The sequence below is a fragment of the Myotis brandtii genome, unplaced genomic scaffold (genome assembly GCF_000412655.1).
Source record: "Myotis brandtii unplaced genomic scaffold, ASM41265v1 scaffold303, whole genome shotgun sequence".
Lineage (NCBI taxonomy): Eukaryota > Metazoa > Chordata > Mammalia > Chiroptera > Vespertilionidae > Myotis > Myotis brandtii.
In genome coordinates, this window is record NW_005361573.1 from 4,286,202 (window position 1) to 4,302,920 (window position 16,719).

The 16,719-nt window shown below is 57.2% G+C and overlaps 1 protein-coding gene across 4 annotated transcripts; it reads right to left on the reverse strand.

Moving 5' to 3' along the window:
* Positions 1–117: 117 nt before the first annotated feature.
* On the reverse strand, positions 118–16,473 carry PES1 (pescadillo ribosomal biogenesis factor 1). Of its 4 annotated transcripts, XM_014542536.1 has the most exons (13): positions 16,350–16,473; positions 14,432–14,511; positions 13,635–13,788; positions 11,040–11,149; positions 9,741–9,912; positions 7,421–7,510; positions 3,284–3,400; positions 3,124–3,198; positions 2,696–2,782; positions 2,448–2,578; positions 1,958–2,083; positions 1,319–1,832; positions 118–461 (listed from the first exon to the last, which is right to left on the reverse strand). In XM_014542536.1, exons 1-13 carry the CDS (start codon positions 16,371–16,373, stop codon positions 378–380), a joined length of 1,764 nt encoding a protein of 587 aa, XP_014398022.1. In that variant the 5' UTR covers positions 16,374–16,473; the 3' UTR covers positions 118–377. The 4 variants fall into 4 exon arrangements, with proteins under 4 accessions (XP_014398022.1, XP_005869825.1, XP_005869826.1 ...); XM_005869763.2 differs by lacking the exons at positions 7,421–7,510; positions 9,741–9,912; positions 11,040–11,149 and adding exons at positions 5,290–5,551; positions 6,679–6,788; XM_005869764.2 differs by lacking the exon at positions 9,741–9,912 and having other exon boundaries at positions 7,421–7,682.
* Between the last annotated feature and the right edge of the window lie 246 nt (positions 16,474–16,719).

The following is a 16,719-nucleotide window of genomic DNA, read 5'->3' on the forward strand; positions in this document are numbered from 1 at the left end:
TATTTCTCCCTCCCCCCCCCCCCCTTGACATTCCCCCGGCAGGATTTTATTTCTACTGCACTATTTTTTTATTGCATTATGTTTTTTTTTTTTTTTTAAACAAATACAGTATTTGTATTTGCTTGTGGTCCGCGGGCCGTAGTTTGAGGACCCCTGTTCCTAGGAGACAGTGGGGCGCAGGCGCCTCTTCTCTGCCAGAATTTCATCCAATGGAGCCGGGGCTGCCCATGGCCCAGCCGGAAGCGTGAGAGGCGGCCAGGCCGGCAGGGAGAGGAGGGGATGGAAACAGCAGAGACTCTGGGACTCCGCTCTGCCACCCAGCTGGGTCCTTGCCTGCCTGTGCCAGCCCAGCTGTCCCGCGCTGCCGCCGCCGCCACTCACACCGGCCTTGCCTTCTTGGCCTTCTTCTCGGCCCTCACGGCCTCGTCGTGGGCTTTCCGCTTCTCCGCCAGCTTGTTGGCCTGTGAGGACAAAGGGGGAGATCCAGCCGTAATGGGGGGAAGCGAGCAGAGGAGACGCGGGGCCACCTGGGATGTCTTTACAGAACAGGCAGGCCTTCCAACCCGGCAATCATATTCCTAAGGTGAACCCTACAGAGACTTTGGGAGGGGGGCAGGGACAGTCCAGGGTTTTCTAAGAATGCCCACAAACGGAAGAATCTAATCCCAGCAGCAGGGCACAGCTGGCGTCCTGTATGAAGTTCATGCTCTGGTTAAATCATCACTGCCAGCCAACGCATGCAGGGTATGGGCCAAAGGAGGGCTACCGCAGTTTGTAGGGAAAACAATAACAACACAAGAATGAACTCTGAGTTTCGTGTACTCCCAGCTATAAGCCCACTTTTGCCCCACACTGTACGGAGCTCAATGCCTCCCAAGTAACACCTGTGTTATTTCATGCACAAAGGACCCGGGGGCTGCTACTACAGGTCACCCCGAGGGCAGGATGGCGAGCCACTCCCAAGCACAGAACTGTGATTTTTGTTTAAATTCCCCCCCCAACCCCCCCCCCCCCACAATGAACATATGTGGCTTTATGATTAAGAGGAAACAAAATAGAAGCTTAAGCAAAACCGCCCGCAGCCACCCTGGCTTCAGGCACTTCTGTTCAATGGTCCTTCATAAAAGCAGGCCGAGTCCGGGACAGATCTGTCCCCAGACCCCAGCAGACTCCCCAACAGCCAGGCCTCGGGGAGGGCCTCAGAAGGTGGGCCGGGCCAGGCGGCAACCTCGAAGGAGAGGCCCACAGACTGCCCAGCGAGCCGGCTGGCCTCAGAGTTCACCTGCGGGGCCACAGCCTGCAGGTGGCAGGGACTCACCTCCCGGATTTTGCGCCTCTTGCCAAACATGATCTTGTTGTAGAGATATTTCTCCCGCTTCTTCATCATCATGATGGCCAGGCGCTTGGCCTCACTCTCCTCCTCCTGGGCCAGCCGCTGCTTGTCCTCCAGCTTCACGGTGCCCGCCATCACCCTGGGCTTCTTCCCCTCCATCCTCTGCTCCTCCAGAGCTGTCAGCTGGGCCTCTTCTTCCTTTTCTGAGCCAGCTTCCACATCTTCCTCCTCTTCCTCTTCATTCTCTCCTTCTTCTTCACCATCACCATCCTCCTCCTCCTCCTCCTCCTCCTCTTCAGATTCATCTAAATTTCCTGGGTGCTCGCCCCGCTGCAGGGCCAGCAGCTTCATCTTCTCAGGGGGCACGTAGTCTCCTTCCTTCTCGGACACGAAGGGGGAGAGGTGTGGGGGCAGCGGCACCCCGGGGAAGTAGTCGGCCACGGGGAGCAGGAGCCGGGCGTTCACAGAGTCAAACACCCACTGGGGCTGCACGTAGCACCTGGCAGCGGCAGCGGAGACGGGTCAGGGGCCACCGCGGCCCCACTCCACCTGCAGACGCCCGGAGACAGACCTCTGCACTCAGAACCCCAAAAGGCGAGGGAGGCGAGGGCCCTGGGGGCCTACCTGCCGATGACAGGGGTCTGCTGCCCGGGCCGGTCGACAATCTGGTGGGTAATGCAGGAGTCTGTGACGTCATAGGTGGCCCCGATGCACAGAGACTTGTCCCAGGACACGTCCCCCCCAAAACTCCTACAGGCACAAGGGGAGCCCATGAAAGTATTCAGGCATGAGGTGCTGCCTGGGACCCGCTGGCCCCCAAGATCACCCTCCTAGGACACAGCTGTCCCCTCCCCACCTCAGGACCCCCCATGCTGGCCAGCAGAGACCTTCTGCCCTCAGCTGGTGAGAAAGTGATGCCCGCTGCCCTCCCATGGGCACTTCCTGTGCGCCCGGGGTACGCTGCGCACTTCCCAGCACTGTTTTTGTTGAATCCCCACACAGCCTTCAGTGGATCCTGACACCACCCCGAAGTTACCGGGGGGGCACCCAGGCTGCCCTGGGCAGGCAGACTCAGCCCGGAGAGTGGCAGGGCCAGTGCTGTGGGCCTCCCCACCTGATGATGAAAGCCAGGGCCTCACGGGGCACCTCCCGGTTCAGGAAGAACTTGAGGCCCTCGAAGAGCTTCTTCTGCTGCTCCTGTGCCTGCAGCTCCTTCCTGCGCTCCTCCTCGTGCGCCGCCGTCTCCTGCGGAGCAAGGGCACCTCCACCGTCAGGCCTGCCCACACCCCGTGCAGCTTCCTCTAGACCCCTCAGGCCCCCGTCCCGCCCCCTCCTCCTCCTGGGAGGCAGCACGGTCCTCACCCCGTCGGCAGGAAACTCGTCCAACTCAGCCTCCTCCTCTGCAGGCACCACCACCCGGGCCAGACTGGCGCTGAGGGCGGCCAGTTTCTACAGAAAAGAAGCAGGACTGCAGGGCGGCTGCTTGGGGCGGTTGGGGGGGCTTATCTGAGGGTGTGGCCGGGGTGGGGAAGGGGAGGCAGTGATAGTTCCTGGACATCAGTGGGTTTGGCTCTGAGGGAAGTCCCAAGACCACACATGTAGCCACAACCACTCCCGGGCCAGGGCCCACCCCCCTGGGGATGCAGGGCCCACCCCCCTGGGGATGCAGGGCCCACCCTCCTGGGGGATGCAGGGCCCACCTCCTGGGGGATGCAGGGCCCACCCTCCTGGGGGGTGCAGGGCCCACCCTCCTGGGGGTGCAGGGCCCGTGCTCCGGAAGCCGCTCTCACCTCCATGGAGCTCTCAGAGTCCAGTGCATAGCTGTCCTCACGGGCCTTCACCTCTGCGTGGGCCTGACCCTCGAGCTGGGAGGCAGGGGAAGGTCAGGGGAAACACCTGCCACGGCCCAGCCCAGCCTCCACGTGGGGACTGCCGGGCTGCGGCCCCTACCTTGGGGGGGTAGTGCAGGTTGAGGGACTGGTAGAGGCGGAAGTTGACGAAGCCCAGCAGGGTGGTGTAGAACTCCGTGAAGGTGGCCATGACCCTGTAGTCCACGTCTGTCGGGTGCTGGGGGCACAGGAGGCACGTCAGCAAGATGGACACAAAGATGACACTGACAACCCACGCGAGGTGAGGAACCCTCCAGGGCAGCCCTGCCGTGGGACTCTGCCCCCCAGAAAGAGACTGTGGGACGTGTCCCCACCCAGGGGCATTCTGGGAACCAGTGAGGCACTGGACAGGGGTCCCAAGGGTTAGGGGTGTCCTGGAGGCCAGTGCCAGAACCCCAAGCCATGGAGGGGGAGCTAGGAGGAAGCAAAGGGAAGCCTTCGTCACGCTGTTCTCAGGACTGACAGGCAACCCCCCACACCTCGCTTGGACTTGGGTCCTTGCAGAGGCTGGTCAGGGCTCACGCCTTCCTCATTGCCCACCCCACAGCCTCAGTTCAATGTCTTCTCGGGGCCTCGCCCATGAGTGCCCGGGGGACAATATTCCCAGAGCCTGGCACCATCGCAGGCTCAGGTGGGGGCAGCGGGTGGACATCACTCAGCAACTCCAAGCCCTGGCAGGAGCCTTGGGACAGACACTCAGAAATGAGCGGCCGGCCTCGGACCCAGCCAGAAACAAAGGCACGACCGGAAGATGCAGGAGAGGTCGGGGCAGCGGCCTCACAGCCCGGGGAGCCCTGGAGAAATGGTGGGCAGGAAGCTGCTTGCTTCCGACAAAGGCACAGAGCCACCCTCGTGAGCTGCCCACCCAGCAAGCAGGGGGCAGGGGGCAGGGGGCAGGAAAGGGCTCATCCTGGCCCTGGAGGAGAGGATAAAGCAAAACGGGGCAAGGATCTGGAAGCCAAACCAAAGTACCTCGACCCCTGAGCACCACAGCACTGTCCCCCTCAACCAGGGAGGCTGGCCCCGCCCTGCTGGCCCCCGGGGCCCGGGCAGGAGGATGTGCCAAGCAATGTCAAAGGCGGTGATGATCACACATCTTTTGTGCTGGGCGTGCCTGTGACCTCGAGCTGTTTCTTCATCCTGCCAGCAGGCAGTGACCTGGCTGTGGGGGCGCGGGGGCCAGAGGTACCCCACCTGCGCCCACACTCACACCTCCATCCTTCTGAAAGCATCTGCAGGACCGCTAATGGGCCTGGCAAGCATCTGAGCACCAACCTCATTTCCTACAGCACAGTGTGCAGTGGGGTCCCCCACCTGCCTGGGTCTACCTGGAGGACCCAGCACTGGTCGCTTAGAGGAAGGGGGCACATCAGGGCCTCACCTACAACCCAGTACCGTCCTCCGTCCTCCTGCTGAGAGGAAGCAGCGGCAGTGGGCTGCCTGGGGAGGGAGGAGAGGCAGGGAGGAAGGAGGGATGGGGGCTGTTCTCTTCCCCCAGGCCAGCTGGGCGGAGGCTGCCTCCACAGGGCCCTATTCACCGCTGGGCAACATACAAAGCCCAGTCTGAGCAGCACGGGGGGGGGTGGGACATCAGAGAGGAGGAAGGAGCAGGGGGGCCAGAGAGGAAGGAGGGAAGGCAGAGTGGAGAAGGCAGGCAGGAAGGAGGAGGAGAGGAGGGGCAGAACAGGGGAGAGGAGAGACCCACGGTTCAGACCCCAGCAGCCACTAACTATTCATTCACCCCAAAGGGCACTTTGAAAAATTCTTTCTGAAATCTCACAACAATGCGTAGGAAGTGGAAGCACATCATACACTGAGCACAGAGCGCTGAAGGAGCGTGTTCAAGGCCAACCGGCTGGGGGTGCTGCGGCCAGGCTGGCTCGAGTTCTTATTACAACGCTGCGTTGCACCTTCCCTACCTGACCCCACACCCCAGCCAACACCTAGGAACCCAGCACGTGCTGGACTCCGCAGGACAGCAAAAGCCCCTCTTTGCTCGTGCCCTCATCTGTCTGGGAGCCAGAGGGAGAACCGCCAGCACAAGCCCCTCCCCACGGGCACACTCACATCGTGGGAGAAGGCATAGGGCGTGATCCACACGATGGGCTGCCCGAGCACCTCGGCCTGGTAGTAAATGCCTTTGATGGACAGGAAGACCTTGCGCAGGGCCCGGGCGGCGATGACGTAGTGCAGGAACTCCACCGTGAGCCTGCGGCACAGCTGAATGGTCTGCACGTGGCACTTGCCGGTCCGGGGGAACGTGGAGAAGAGGAAGCACATGGAGAGGGCATCGTCCAGGTCCCGAAGGGCGTCGATGAAGGTGGGGTACCTGCGTGGCCGGAGGGCAGACGCTCGGGCTTGGTTACGTGCCACCCTGGAGGCCCCACCCCCAAGCGAGGCCTTGCCACGAAGGGGCCTGGCAGCACCAGCCTCCCACAGCCTTGGGAGGAACCAGGGAACCCAAATATGCCCACTTAGCTCTGAGGATCCGAGAAATCCTGATGGGGTCCCCCAGAACCCACTGCAAACCGAGGACTTGGACCACTTTCATATGTTGTGGTCAAAGAGGGCAGGCCAAGCCAACGGCTCTTTCTCAAGGTGGAAACTTCGGGTCAAAGGAAATCTATCTAGAGGTCCAGGACAGGAAGCAGAAAAATGTGGCGCTGCCCGAGTGGGCCACGGTGGAGGGTGGGGCCACCCAGCTCGTGGGTGGCGGGGCTGCGGCGAGAATACCAGCTGTTGCGCTCCTAGCACGGCTCTTCCTGCACTAGCCCTTGGCTGGGCTGACTCAATGAAGGCAAGTCCATCAAGCCTGACTTAAATGTTCCCGGGCAATTAGCCCCCGAGAGAGGATGGTCGTTCATTGAGCCCAAGGTTTCTGAATCTTACCACCATTAGCATTCGGGGCCAGGCTGTTATGTGTCATGGGGCTGTCCTGTGCACCGTGAGGTGTTTAGCAGCATCCCTGGCATCTACCCATTAAAAACCCGCAGACCCTCCCTTCCAAGTTGTTCTTAAACCTGGTTAAGAACCACTGAGTTAGACAATGAGTGAGTGGGACTAGTGAGAAGGCTGGAGAAGGGACGGTTAAGATCCAGCCATACCCTCCAGGTCTGACCATGTACATGATGTGCATTCCCCAGAACTCAGGCTCTCTCTTACCCCAGGGCCTTTGCACATGCTGTTGCCTCTGCTTGGACTGAGCTTCCCCTGGCTGGCTTGAACTTCTCTCCTCAGAGATACCTCCTCTCATGAGCCTGCAACTAACATGTGTCCCCCAGTTCCCTGCACACAGTGAGCATCCCTCCTGGCAGTCATTATGACTTGCAATCATTACAGCAAATTGGCAGTTTGGTTTTTGGTCTGCTTCCTCCAACAGGATGCTCGCAGCTTGGGCAGGGTCTTGGTCTTGTTCCCCACTGTACCCCCAGTGCGAAGACTGAGCCCCCAGCTCACCGCTCCTTGACGATGTGGTCAAGCTTGTAGTTGGGCTTATTGTCCTTCAGACGCTCCACGGTGTTCCACTCACTCTTCCCATAGGCCTTCCGGAGCTTCCGGACAAACACCTAGAAGAGAGGAAGAGCCAGCTGATGCTGGGCAGGGACTCCTGGAGACCCCTCATCTGTGGAGGAGGGATGCGTGGGGCGGGAGGGTTCTCAAAGCCCCTGAAGCTGTGGGGCGACATACAAAGCCCAGTCTGAGCAGCACGGGGGTGGGACATCAGAGAGGAGGAAGGAGCAGGGGGGCCAGAGAGGAAGGAGGGAAGGCAGAGTGGAGAAGGCAGGCAGGAAGGAGGAGGAGAGGAGGGGCAGAACAGGGGAGAGGAGAGACCCACGGTTCAGACCCCAGCAGCCACTAACTATTCATTCACCCCAAAGGGCACTTTGAAAAATTCTTTTCTGAAATCTCACAACAATGCGTAGGAAGTGGAAGCACATCATAAACTGAGCACAGAGCGCTGAAGGAGCGTGTTCAAGGCCAACCGGCTGGGGGTGCTGCGGCCAGGCTGGCTCGAGTTCTTATTACAACGCTGCGTTGCACCTTCCCTACCTGACCCCACACCCCAGCCAACACCTAGGAACCCAGCACGTGCTGGACTCCGCAGGACAGCAAAGCCCCTCTTTGCTCGTGCCCTCATCTGTCTGGGAGCCAGAGGGAGAACCGCCCAGCACAAGCCCCTCCCCACGGGCACACTCACGTCGTGGGAGAAGGCATAGGGCGTGATCCACACGATGGGCTGCCCGAGCACCTCGGCCTGGTAGTAAATGCCTTTGATGGACAGGAAGACCTTGCGCAGGGCCCGGGCGGCGATGACGTAGTGCAGGAACTCCACCGTGAGCCTGCGGCACAGCTGAATGGTCTGCACGTGGCACTTGCCGGTCCGGGGGAACGTGGAGAAGAGGAAGCACATGGAGAGGGCATCGTCCAGGTCCCGAAGGGCGTCGATGAAGGTGGGGTACCTGCGTGGCCGGAGGGCAGACGCTCGGGCTTGGTTACGTGCCACCCTGGAGGCCCCACCCCCAAGCGAGGCCTTGCCACGAAGGGGCCTGGCAGCACCAGCCTCCCACAGCCTTGGGAGGAACCAGGGAACCCAAATATGCCCACTTAGCTCTGAGGATCCGAGAAATCCTGATGGGGTCCCCCAGAACCCACTGCAAACCGAGGACTTGGACCACTTTCATATGTTGTGGTCAAAGAGGGCAGGCCAAGCCAACGGCTCTTTCTCAAGGTGGAAACTTCGGGTCAAAGGAAATCTATCTAGAGGTCCAGGACAGGAAGCAGAAAAATGTGGCGCTGCCCGAGTGGGCCACGGTGGAGGGTGGGGCCACCCAGCTCGTGGGTGGCGGGGCTGCGGCGAGAATACCAGCTGTTGCGCTCCTAGCACGGCTCTTCCTGCACTAGCCCTTGGCTGGGCTGACTCAATGAAGGCAAGTCCATCAAGCCTGACTTAAATGTTCCCGGGCAATTAGCCCCCGAGAGAGGATGGTCGTTCATTGAGCCCAAGGTTTCTGAATCTTACCACCATTAGCATTCGGGGCCAGGCTGTTATGTGTCATGGGGCTGTCCTGTGCACCGTGAGGTGTTTAGCAGCATCCCTGGCATCTACCCATTAAAAACCCGCAGACCCTCCCTTCCAAGTTGTTCTTAAACCTGGTTAAGAACCACTGAGTTAGACAATGAGTGAGTGGGACTAGTGAGAAGGCTGGAGAAGGGACGGTTAAGATCCAGCCATACCCTCCAGGTCTGACCATGTACATGATGTGCATTCCCCAGAACTCAGGCTCTCTCTTACCCCAGGGCCTTTGCACATGCTGTTGCCTCTGCTTGGACTGAGCTTCCCCTGGCTGGCTTGAACTTCTCTCCTCAGAGATACCTCCTCTCATGAGCCTGCAACTAACATGTGTCCCCCAGTTCCCTGCACACAGTGAGCATCCCTCCTGGCAGTCATTATGACTTGCAATCATTACAGCAAATTGGCAGTTTGGTTTTTGGTCTGCTTCCTCCAACAGGATGCTCGCAGCTTGGGCAGGGTCTTGGTCTTGTTCCCCACTGTACCCCCAGTGCGAAGACTGAGCCCCCAGCTCACCGCTCCTTGACGATGTGGTCAAGCTTGTAGTTTGGTTTATTGTCCTTCAAACGCTCTACAGTGTTCCACTCACTCTTCCCATAGGCCTTCCGGAGCTTCCGGACAAACACCTAGAAGAGAGGAAGAGCCAGCTGATGCTGGGCAGGGACTCCTGGAGACCCCTCATCTGTGGAGGAGGGATGCGTGGGGCGGGAGGGTTCTCAAAGCCCCTGAAGCTGTGTGGCTGTGCCACCTGCTCCCTCAGCCTAAGATTTGCAAAACGGCCAACTCTAAGGAACATCAAAACTGACCCCTGCTGATGAGCAGAGCCCGAGTAATGACATTCCAGTCGATGCAGAGCCCACATATACAACAGCGATCCCATAAGATTATAACGGAGCTGAAAATCCCTATCACCTGGTTGACGTCATAGCCGTCGTACCGTCGGAGCACAATGCATTACTCGTGTGTTTGTGGGGATGCTGGTGTAAACACAACTACTGCGCTGCTAGTGGTATGAAAGTACACACACTATGTACAGGACATATGACTTGGTAATGATAATAAAGGACTGTTACTGGTTTATGCATTTACTGTACTATACTTTTTATTGTTATTTTAAAGTGCACCGTGTTTACTCATAAAAATAAAAAAAGTTTGCCATAAAACCGCATGCTGTGTTACGCTGGCAGCGGCCTCATACATCTCGCGTTCACTGCATCTCTTGACGGCATCGTGTTCTCTGGGGCTGGATTTAACCTCGGGTTGTTTTGTGTCGGTGCTGTTATGGATCTGTAGCCACGGAGCAAGAGGCTATCCCACAGAGAGTAGGTGTGGAGTAGGCTGTACCGTCTAGGTGTGTGTAAGGGAGGAGAGAGGGGGCAGCTTGGTGAAAACTAAGGGGACGGCGAGGGAGAGCAGGTGGGGCCCAGCCAGGTGGCCCTGCGCTCACCTTGCGCAGGGCCCGGGCGGCGATGACGTAGTGCAGGAACTCCACCGTGAGCCTGCGGCACAGCTGAATGGTCTGCACGTGGCACTTGCCGGTCCGGGGGAACGTGGAGAAGAGGAAGCACATGGAGAGGGCATCGTCCAGGTCCCGAAGGGCGTCGATGAAGGTGGGGTACCTGCGTGGCCGGAGGGCAGACGCTCGGGCTTGGTTACGTGCCACCCTGGAGGCCCCACCCCCAAGCGAGGCCTTGCCATGAAGGGGCCTGGCAGCACCAGCCTCCCACAGCCTTGGGAGGAACCAGGGAACCCAAATATGCCCACTTAGCTCTGAGGATCCGAGAAATCCTGATGGGGTCCCCCAGAACCCACTGCAAACCGAGGACTTGGACCACTTTCATATGTTGTGGTCAAAGAGGGCAGGCCAAGCCAACGGCTCTTTCTCAAGGTGGAAACTTCGGGTCAAAGGAAATCTATCTAGAGGTCCAGGACAGGAAGCAGAAAAATGTGGCGCTGCCCGAGTGGGCCACGGTGGAGGGTGGGGCCACCCAGCTCGTGGGTGGCGGGGCTGCGGCGAGAATACCAGCTGTTGCGCTCCTAGCACGGCTCTTCCTGCACTAGCCCTTGGCTGGGCTGACTCAATGAAGGCAAGTCCATCAAGCCTGACTTAAATGTTCCCGGGCAATTAGCCCCCGAGAGAGGATGGTCGTTCATTGAGCCCAAGGTTTCTGAATCTTACCACCATTAGCATTCGGGGCCAGGCTGTTATGTGTCATGGGGCTGTCCTGTGCACCGTGAGGTGTTTAGCAGCATCCCTGGCATCTACCCATTAAAAACCCGCAGACCCTCCCTTCCAAGTTGTTCTTAAACCTGGTTAAGAACCACTGAGTTAGACAATGAGTGAGTGGGACTAGTGAGAAGGCTGGAGAAGGGACGGTTAAGATCCAGCCATACCCTCCAGGTCTGACCATGTACATGATGTGCATTCCCCAGAACTCAGGCTCTCTCTTACCCCAGGGCCTTTGCACATGCTGTTGCCTCTGCTTGGACTGAGCTTCCCCTGGCTGGCTTGAACTTCTCTCCTCAGAGATACCTCCTCTCATGAGCCTGCAACTAACATGTGTCCCCCAGTTCCCTGCACACAGTGAGCATCCCTCCTGGCAGTCATTATGACTTGCAATCATTACAGCAAATTGGCAGTTTGGTTTTTGGTCTGCTTCCTCCAACAGGATGCTAGCAGCTTGGGCAGGGTCTTGGTCTTGTTCCCCACTGTACCCCCAGTGCGAAGACTGAGCCCCCAGCTCACCGCTCCTTGACGATGTGGTCAAGCTTGTAGTTTGGTTTATTGTCCTTCAAACGCTCTACAGTGTTCCACTCACTCTTCCCATAGGCCTTCCGGAGCTTCCGGACAAACACCTAGAAGAGAGGAAGAGCCAGCTGATGCTGGGCAGGGACTCCTGGAGACCCCTCATCTGTGGAGGAGGGATGCGTGGGGCGGGAGGGTTCTCAAAGCCCCTGAAGCTGTGTGGCTGTGCCACCTGCTCCCTCAGCCTAAGATTTGCAAAACGGCCAACTCTAAGGAACATCAAAACTGACCCCTGCTGATGAGCAGAGCCCGAGTAATGACATTCCAGTCGATGCAGAGCCCACATACACAACAGCGATCCCATAAGATTATAACGGAGCTGAAAATCCCTATCACCTGGTTGACGTCATAGCCGTCGTACCGTCGGAGCACAATGCATTACTCGTGTGTTTGTGGGGATGCTGGTGTAAACACAACTACTGCGCTGCTAGTGGTATGAAAGTACACACACTATGTACAGGACATATGACTTGGTAATGATAATAAAGGACTGTTACTGATTTATGCATTTACTGTACTATGCTTTTTATTGTTATTTTAAAGTGTACTGTTTCTACTCATAAAAATAAAAAAAGTTTGCCGTAAAACCGCAGCCTCATATATCTTGTGTTCACTGCACCTCTTGACGGCATCGTGTTCTCTGGGGCTTGATTTAACCTCGGGTTGTTTTGTGTCGGTGCTGTTACCGATCTGTAGCCACGGAGCAAGAGGCTATCCCATAGAGCCTAGGTGTGGAGTAGGCTGTACCGTCTAGGTGTGTGTAAGTACACACTATGATGAAATCACCTAACGATGGGGATATGTCTGAGAAAAGCACCATTAGGTGATCATGACTGTAGTTTTAAAACCCAGCAGCAGCCCAGCTGGTGTGGCCCAGTGAGCGTTGACCTATGAACCTGGAGGTCACGGTTCGATTCCCAGTCAGGGCACATACCCGGGTTGCAGGCTCGATCCCCAGTGTGGGGAGCACAGGAGGCAGCCGATCAATGATTCTCATCACTGATGTTTCTATCTCTCTCTCCCTCTCCCTTCCTCTCCGAAATCAATTAAAAATAAATATGTTAAACAACAACAAAACAGCAGCAAAACAGGGCCAGCCACCCACCTCGGTGGACTTGGCTGGACAGGTGGGCCAGCAGCTAGCTGTGGCCACCAGGTGGCGCCCCACCCCTCCCACGGAGGGCCTCAGCCTGGCCCTGCTTGCTTGGCAAAGGCTTCAGTTTCAGCTGTCTACTTTCGATTATTTGCATTTGGCATAAACAGGTTTCTACTTTCCCTGCGGTATTTCAGCATTTAATGGTTTCTACTTGTGGAATGAAAAGCTTGGTCTCCTGGGAGCAATTCCAGAAAGAGTCTGAGTAACAGTGGTGTCTTTGGGCAGAAAACATACTGAGAGCCCTGAGATAGCGCGATCCTTGCCTCAGAGGCAGTCAATTCACTCTTTTCCCAAAGAACCAAGGGAACAGTACAACAGGTAAAGCATTAACCACTTGCCAGGTTCCGTGCAAATGATTTTCACACGAGATCTCAGTTAATCCTCGCACACTCCTCCCACAGGCTTACTCAGAGACCGACCAATCGGCCAAGGTCACAGCCGGCGGGTCCTAACCTGCGACGGACCCATCCAGACAGACCCCCGAGCCCGGGCTTCACCTTGTATTCCCGGAACTTGTTGACGATGGGCTCATGGAGGAGGAACTTGATGTCCTTGATCAGGTAGAAAGTCCGGGCTGCCGTGGAGCCCTTGTTCACCTTCTTCTTGTGTTTGGGCTCGTGGGGATAGATGCCCTTCAGGATGCACAGCCGCCTGGAAGACAAAGGCCATTCCTTCCGTCAGTAAATGTGCTGAGCACCGGCCACGCGGGGCCTGGGAAACAGCACCAAACAGGGAGCACGGGGCCTGCCCTTGGAGAACTCACATCCTAGGGAGGAGACTGGCAGTCACATGATGCAGACTGTCACAAGCCCCAGGGAGGAAACCATGAGGATGGCGAGAGGGGCCAGGCGGCAGGTACCGCTTTTGGCAAGAGGAGTCAGGAAAGGCCTTGCTGAGAAGCCAACCTTGCAGCCATACACAGTGGGAAGAGCATCAAGGCTTCAGTTTCAGCTGTCTACTTTCGATTATTTGCATTTGGCATAAACAGGTTTCTACTTTCCCTGCGGTATTTCAGCATTTAATGGTTTCTACTTGTGGAATGAAAAGCTTGGTCTCCTGGGAGCAATTCCAGAAAGAGTCTGAGTAACAGTGGTGTCTTTGGGCAGAAAACATACTGAGAGCCCTGAGATAGCGCGATCCTTGCCTCAGAGGCAGTCAATTCACTCTTTTCCCAAAGAACCAAGGGAACAGTACAACAGGTAAAGCATTAACCACTTGCCAGGTTCCGTGCAAATGATTTCCACACGAGATCTCAGTCAATCCTCGCAATACTCCTCCCACAGGCTTACTCAGAGACCGACCAATCGGCCAAGGTCACAGCCGGCGGGTCCTAACCTGCGACGGACCCATCCAGACAGACCCCCGAGCCCGGGCTTCACCTTGTATTCCCGGAACTTGTTGACGATGGGCTCATGGAGGAGGAACTTGATGTCCTTGATCAGGTAGAAAGTCCGGGCTGCCGTGGAGCCCTTGTTCACCTTCTTCTTGTGTTTGGGCTCGTGGGGATAGATGCCCTTCAGGATGCACAGCCGCCTGGAAGACAAAGGCCATTCCTTCCGTCAGTAAATGTGCTGAGCACCGGCCACGCGGGGCCTGGGAAACAGCACCAAACAGGGAGCACGGGGCCTGCCCTTGGAGAACTCACATCCTAGGGAGGAGACTGGCAGTCACATGATGCAGACTGTCACAAGCCCCAGGGAGGAAACCATGAGGATGGCGAGAGGGGCCAGGCGGCAGGTACCGCTTTTGGCAAGAGGAGTCAGGAAAGGCCTTGCTGAGAAGCCAACCTTGCAGCCATACACAGTGGGAAGAGCATCCTGAGAAGGACGAAGGCTGTGAGGGTGGGAAATGCTGGGCACACCTGAAGGACTAGAAGGGGGCCAGGTGGCAGGGCCTACAAGCTGTGCAGGAGTCTGGAGCTGACTCCACAAGGAGCTGAGAACCCCTCGCTGTAGGGCCAGGGGTCTCTTCTGCCAGAAGGAAGGAGATGGGTGACAGACCACACCTGGCAAAGCATAGCTTACTAAAGCTACGCCAGGTGAGAAAGAGGAGGGATATCAGAATTCCAGATGGAGTTTGTGGCAGTGCAGGGAAGACAGGGATGTAGCTGTGTTTTCCTTGTGTAACTCACTCCCCAAGACCCCTCCCCCCCCATTCCTCGCCTTTCCAACCTCACCTGAAGTCGGGCAGGCTCAGCTGCAGCTTCTTCCGGGCCTTGTTTCGGGTGATGTAGTTGGTGGCAGAGCCTCGTTCATACTTGGGGAGGAAAAAAAAAATTTCCATTAGCAATGACTGAAGTGACTGACATCGATCTTGGGCATGCCTGGTGCCGGAGGCAAGCATCTCTGAACAAGTGGCCCCTGGGATAGGAAAGGCTGTAGGGAGGGACCCCGCCTGCCTGAACAAGCTCCCCTGCACCGTCCCTGCAGTGGTCAGCATAAAGGACACACACCTCTGCATGGTGCTGGCGATCGCGAGGCTGCCACGGGTCAGGTGCTGTGCCAAGCGCTTAGTAGTAGCTTCAAGTGTTAGCCATTATGATGAGCGACTTCCACACATTATCTCATTGAATCCCCACAACACTGGGAGGTGGGTGCCGTTAAACTCCCATTTCACGTGGGAGGAGGCGTCTGAGTGGAAATATCTGCCCAGCTCACAGAGCTTTTCAAGATCTGGGGCTGGTGGGGCGGGGGGGTCCACACCTAGGTCTGAGTCCAGAACCTCAAGAACCTCAGTGCCTACTCCACGAAGCCAGTGTTCCCAACTTTTTTCTTTATAATCACCCACCCCCACCAGCAACAGCCTTTTTAGACCTTTCCCCCCTTAAGTGCCCCCTCTCACAGCTGCCCCATAAAATGTTAACACCATAGATATACTGTAGATCTGATTGCGTCATGTGGTCCTTTAGAGGGCCGGAAACCATTGTAATATCTAAGACACCCCCCACCCCCCCCCACCCCGCATCCCACCAACCAATGTTTGTTCCCTTGGGGGTGATATCATCTGGTTTCGAATACAGGCTCTAAGCCACAAAGCCTCTCCCCTTCGAAGCCAGTGTTCCCAACTTTTTTCTTTATAATCACCCACCCCCACCAGCAACAGCCTTTTTAGACCTTTCCCCCCTTAAGTGCCCCCTCTCACAGCTGCCCCATAAAATGTTAATACCATAGATATACTGTAGATCTGTTTGCGTCATGTGGTCCTTTAGAGGGCCAGAAACCATTGTAATATCTAAGACACCCCCCACCGCCCCCACCCCGCATCCCACCAACCAATGTTTGTTCCCTTGGGGGTGATATCATCTGGTTTCGAATACAGGCTCTAAGCCACAAAGCCTCTCCCCTTCCCCACTTATTCATTCAACCGACAATAACAGGACCTCTACTACTTCCAAGCATTAAGCTAGACGCCAGGAGGGCAATCAAAACCAAAGTCCTGGTCCAATCGAGCAACCATCTGGATGCCTACGGCGCCAAGATGCTGCCTGGCACTCAGATCTCTTGTCTCCCTGGTAAAGAGGGGCAGTGCACGGTACCGAGCTCCGTGCAAGGCTCGCCCAGCACGTCCTTTCTGAACACCATCTCTCCCGGGCGGGCAGGGGCCTCCATGGCCAAGTGCAGCCCTAGAGGTAACCCTGCAGCCTCTCTTGCGGGGTATGTTTACGGATCGCCCATCGTCACACAACACACACACCCCTCGTTTGCTCCCTTTTTCACAGCACATTTAGCCATCTTGGATAGTTCTGGTTCCAGAAAAAAAGGGGGGGGGGGTAACAAGTTTTTTTGAGATGATGAATTTGACGTAATGGAGAACTTTACGCAATGTTTATCACTCTTTACTCAGAAAGCAGCTGTCTGTCGGCTAAACCTGCTTTTCGGGGGACGCTACGCTCGGTTATCGGCTACTTTTACAATCCTCCTCCAGGGCTCTCCCCCGGATGTCACCGGACAAGTACGGCCTTCCTCGCCCATCCTCGGACCCCCCAGGAAGGACCAAGGCCGGGGCAGGGCGCGGTCCCCAGGCCCCGTCGCGCCCCCCGTTTCTCACCTCCCGAGGCCCCCTCGCCACCCCGCTCCGGGATCTCCCCCACGCACCTTCTTCTTCTCCAGGCCTCCCATGGCTCCACGCTGATGGGGCCTGGAGCGCCGCGCGGACTGACAGCGCCACTTCCTCCCGCACGTGCCCGGCCTCAGGCCCCGAGGCCCCCACGCAGCCGGTTTGCGCAGGCTGCCCAACGAGGTGCCTGAGCGCGTCTAGGCAGTGACGGGGCTTCCCTCCTCACGATTTAAGGAGGAAAAAAATCACTAAGACCGTTTTCTTGAGCTTTTTCCACCTATGACTCTATTACAGACCGGTGCAACGTTTAAACGAGGGACGATATTAAGGCATATCTATAACTATCCCGATAACGACCCCACGGCGTCTGAGCCCCGTTGCATGCTGGGATGGAGAGGGGCGGAAGGC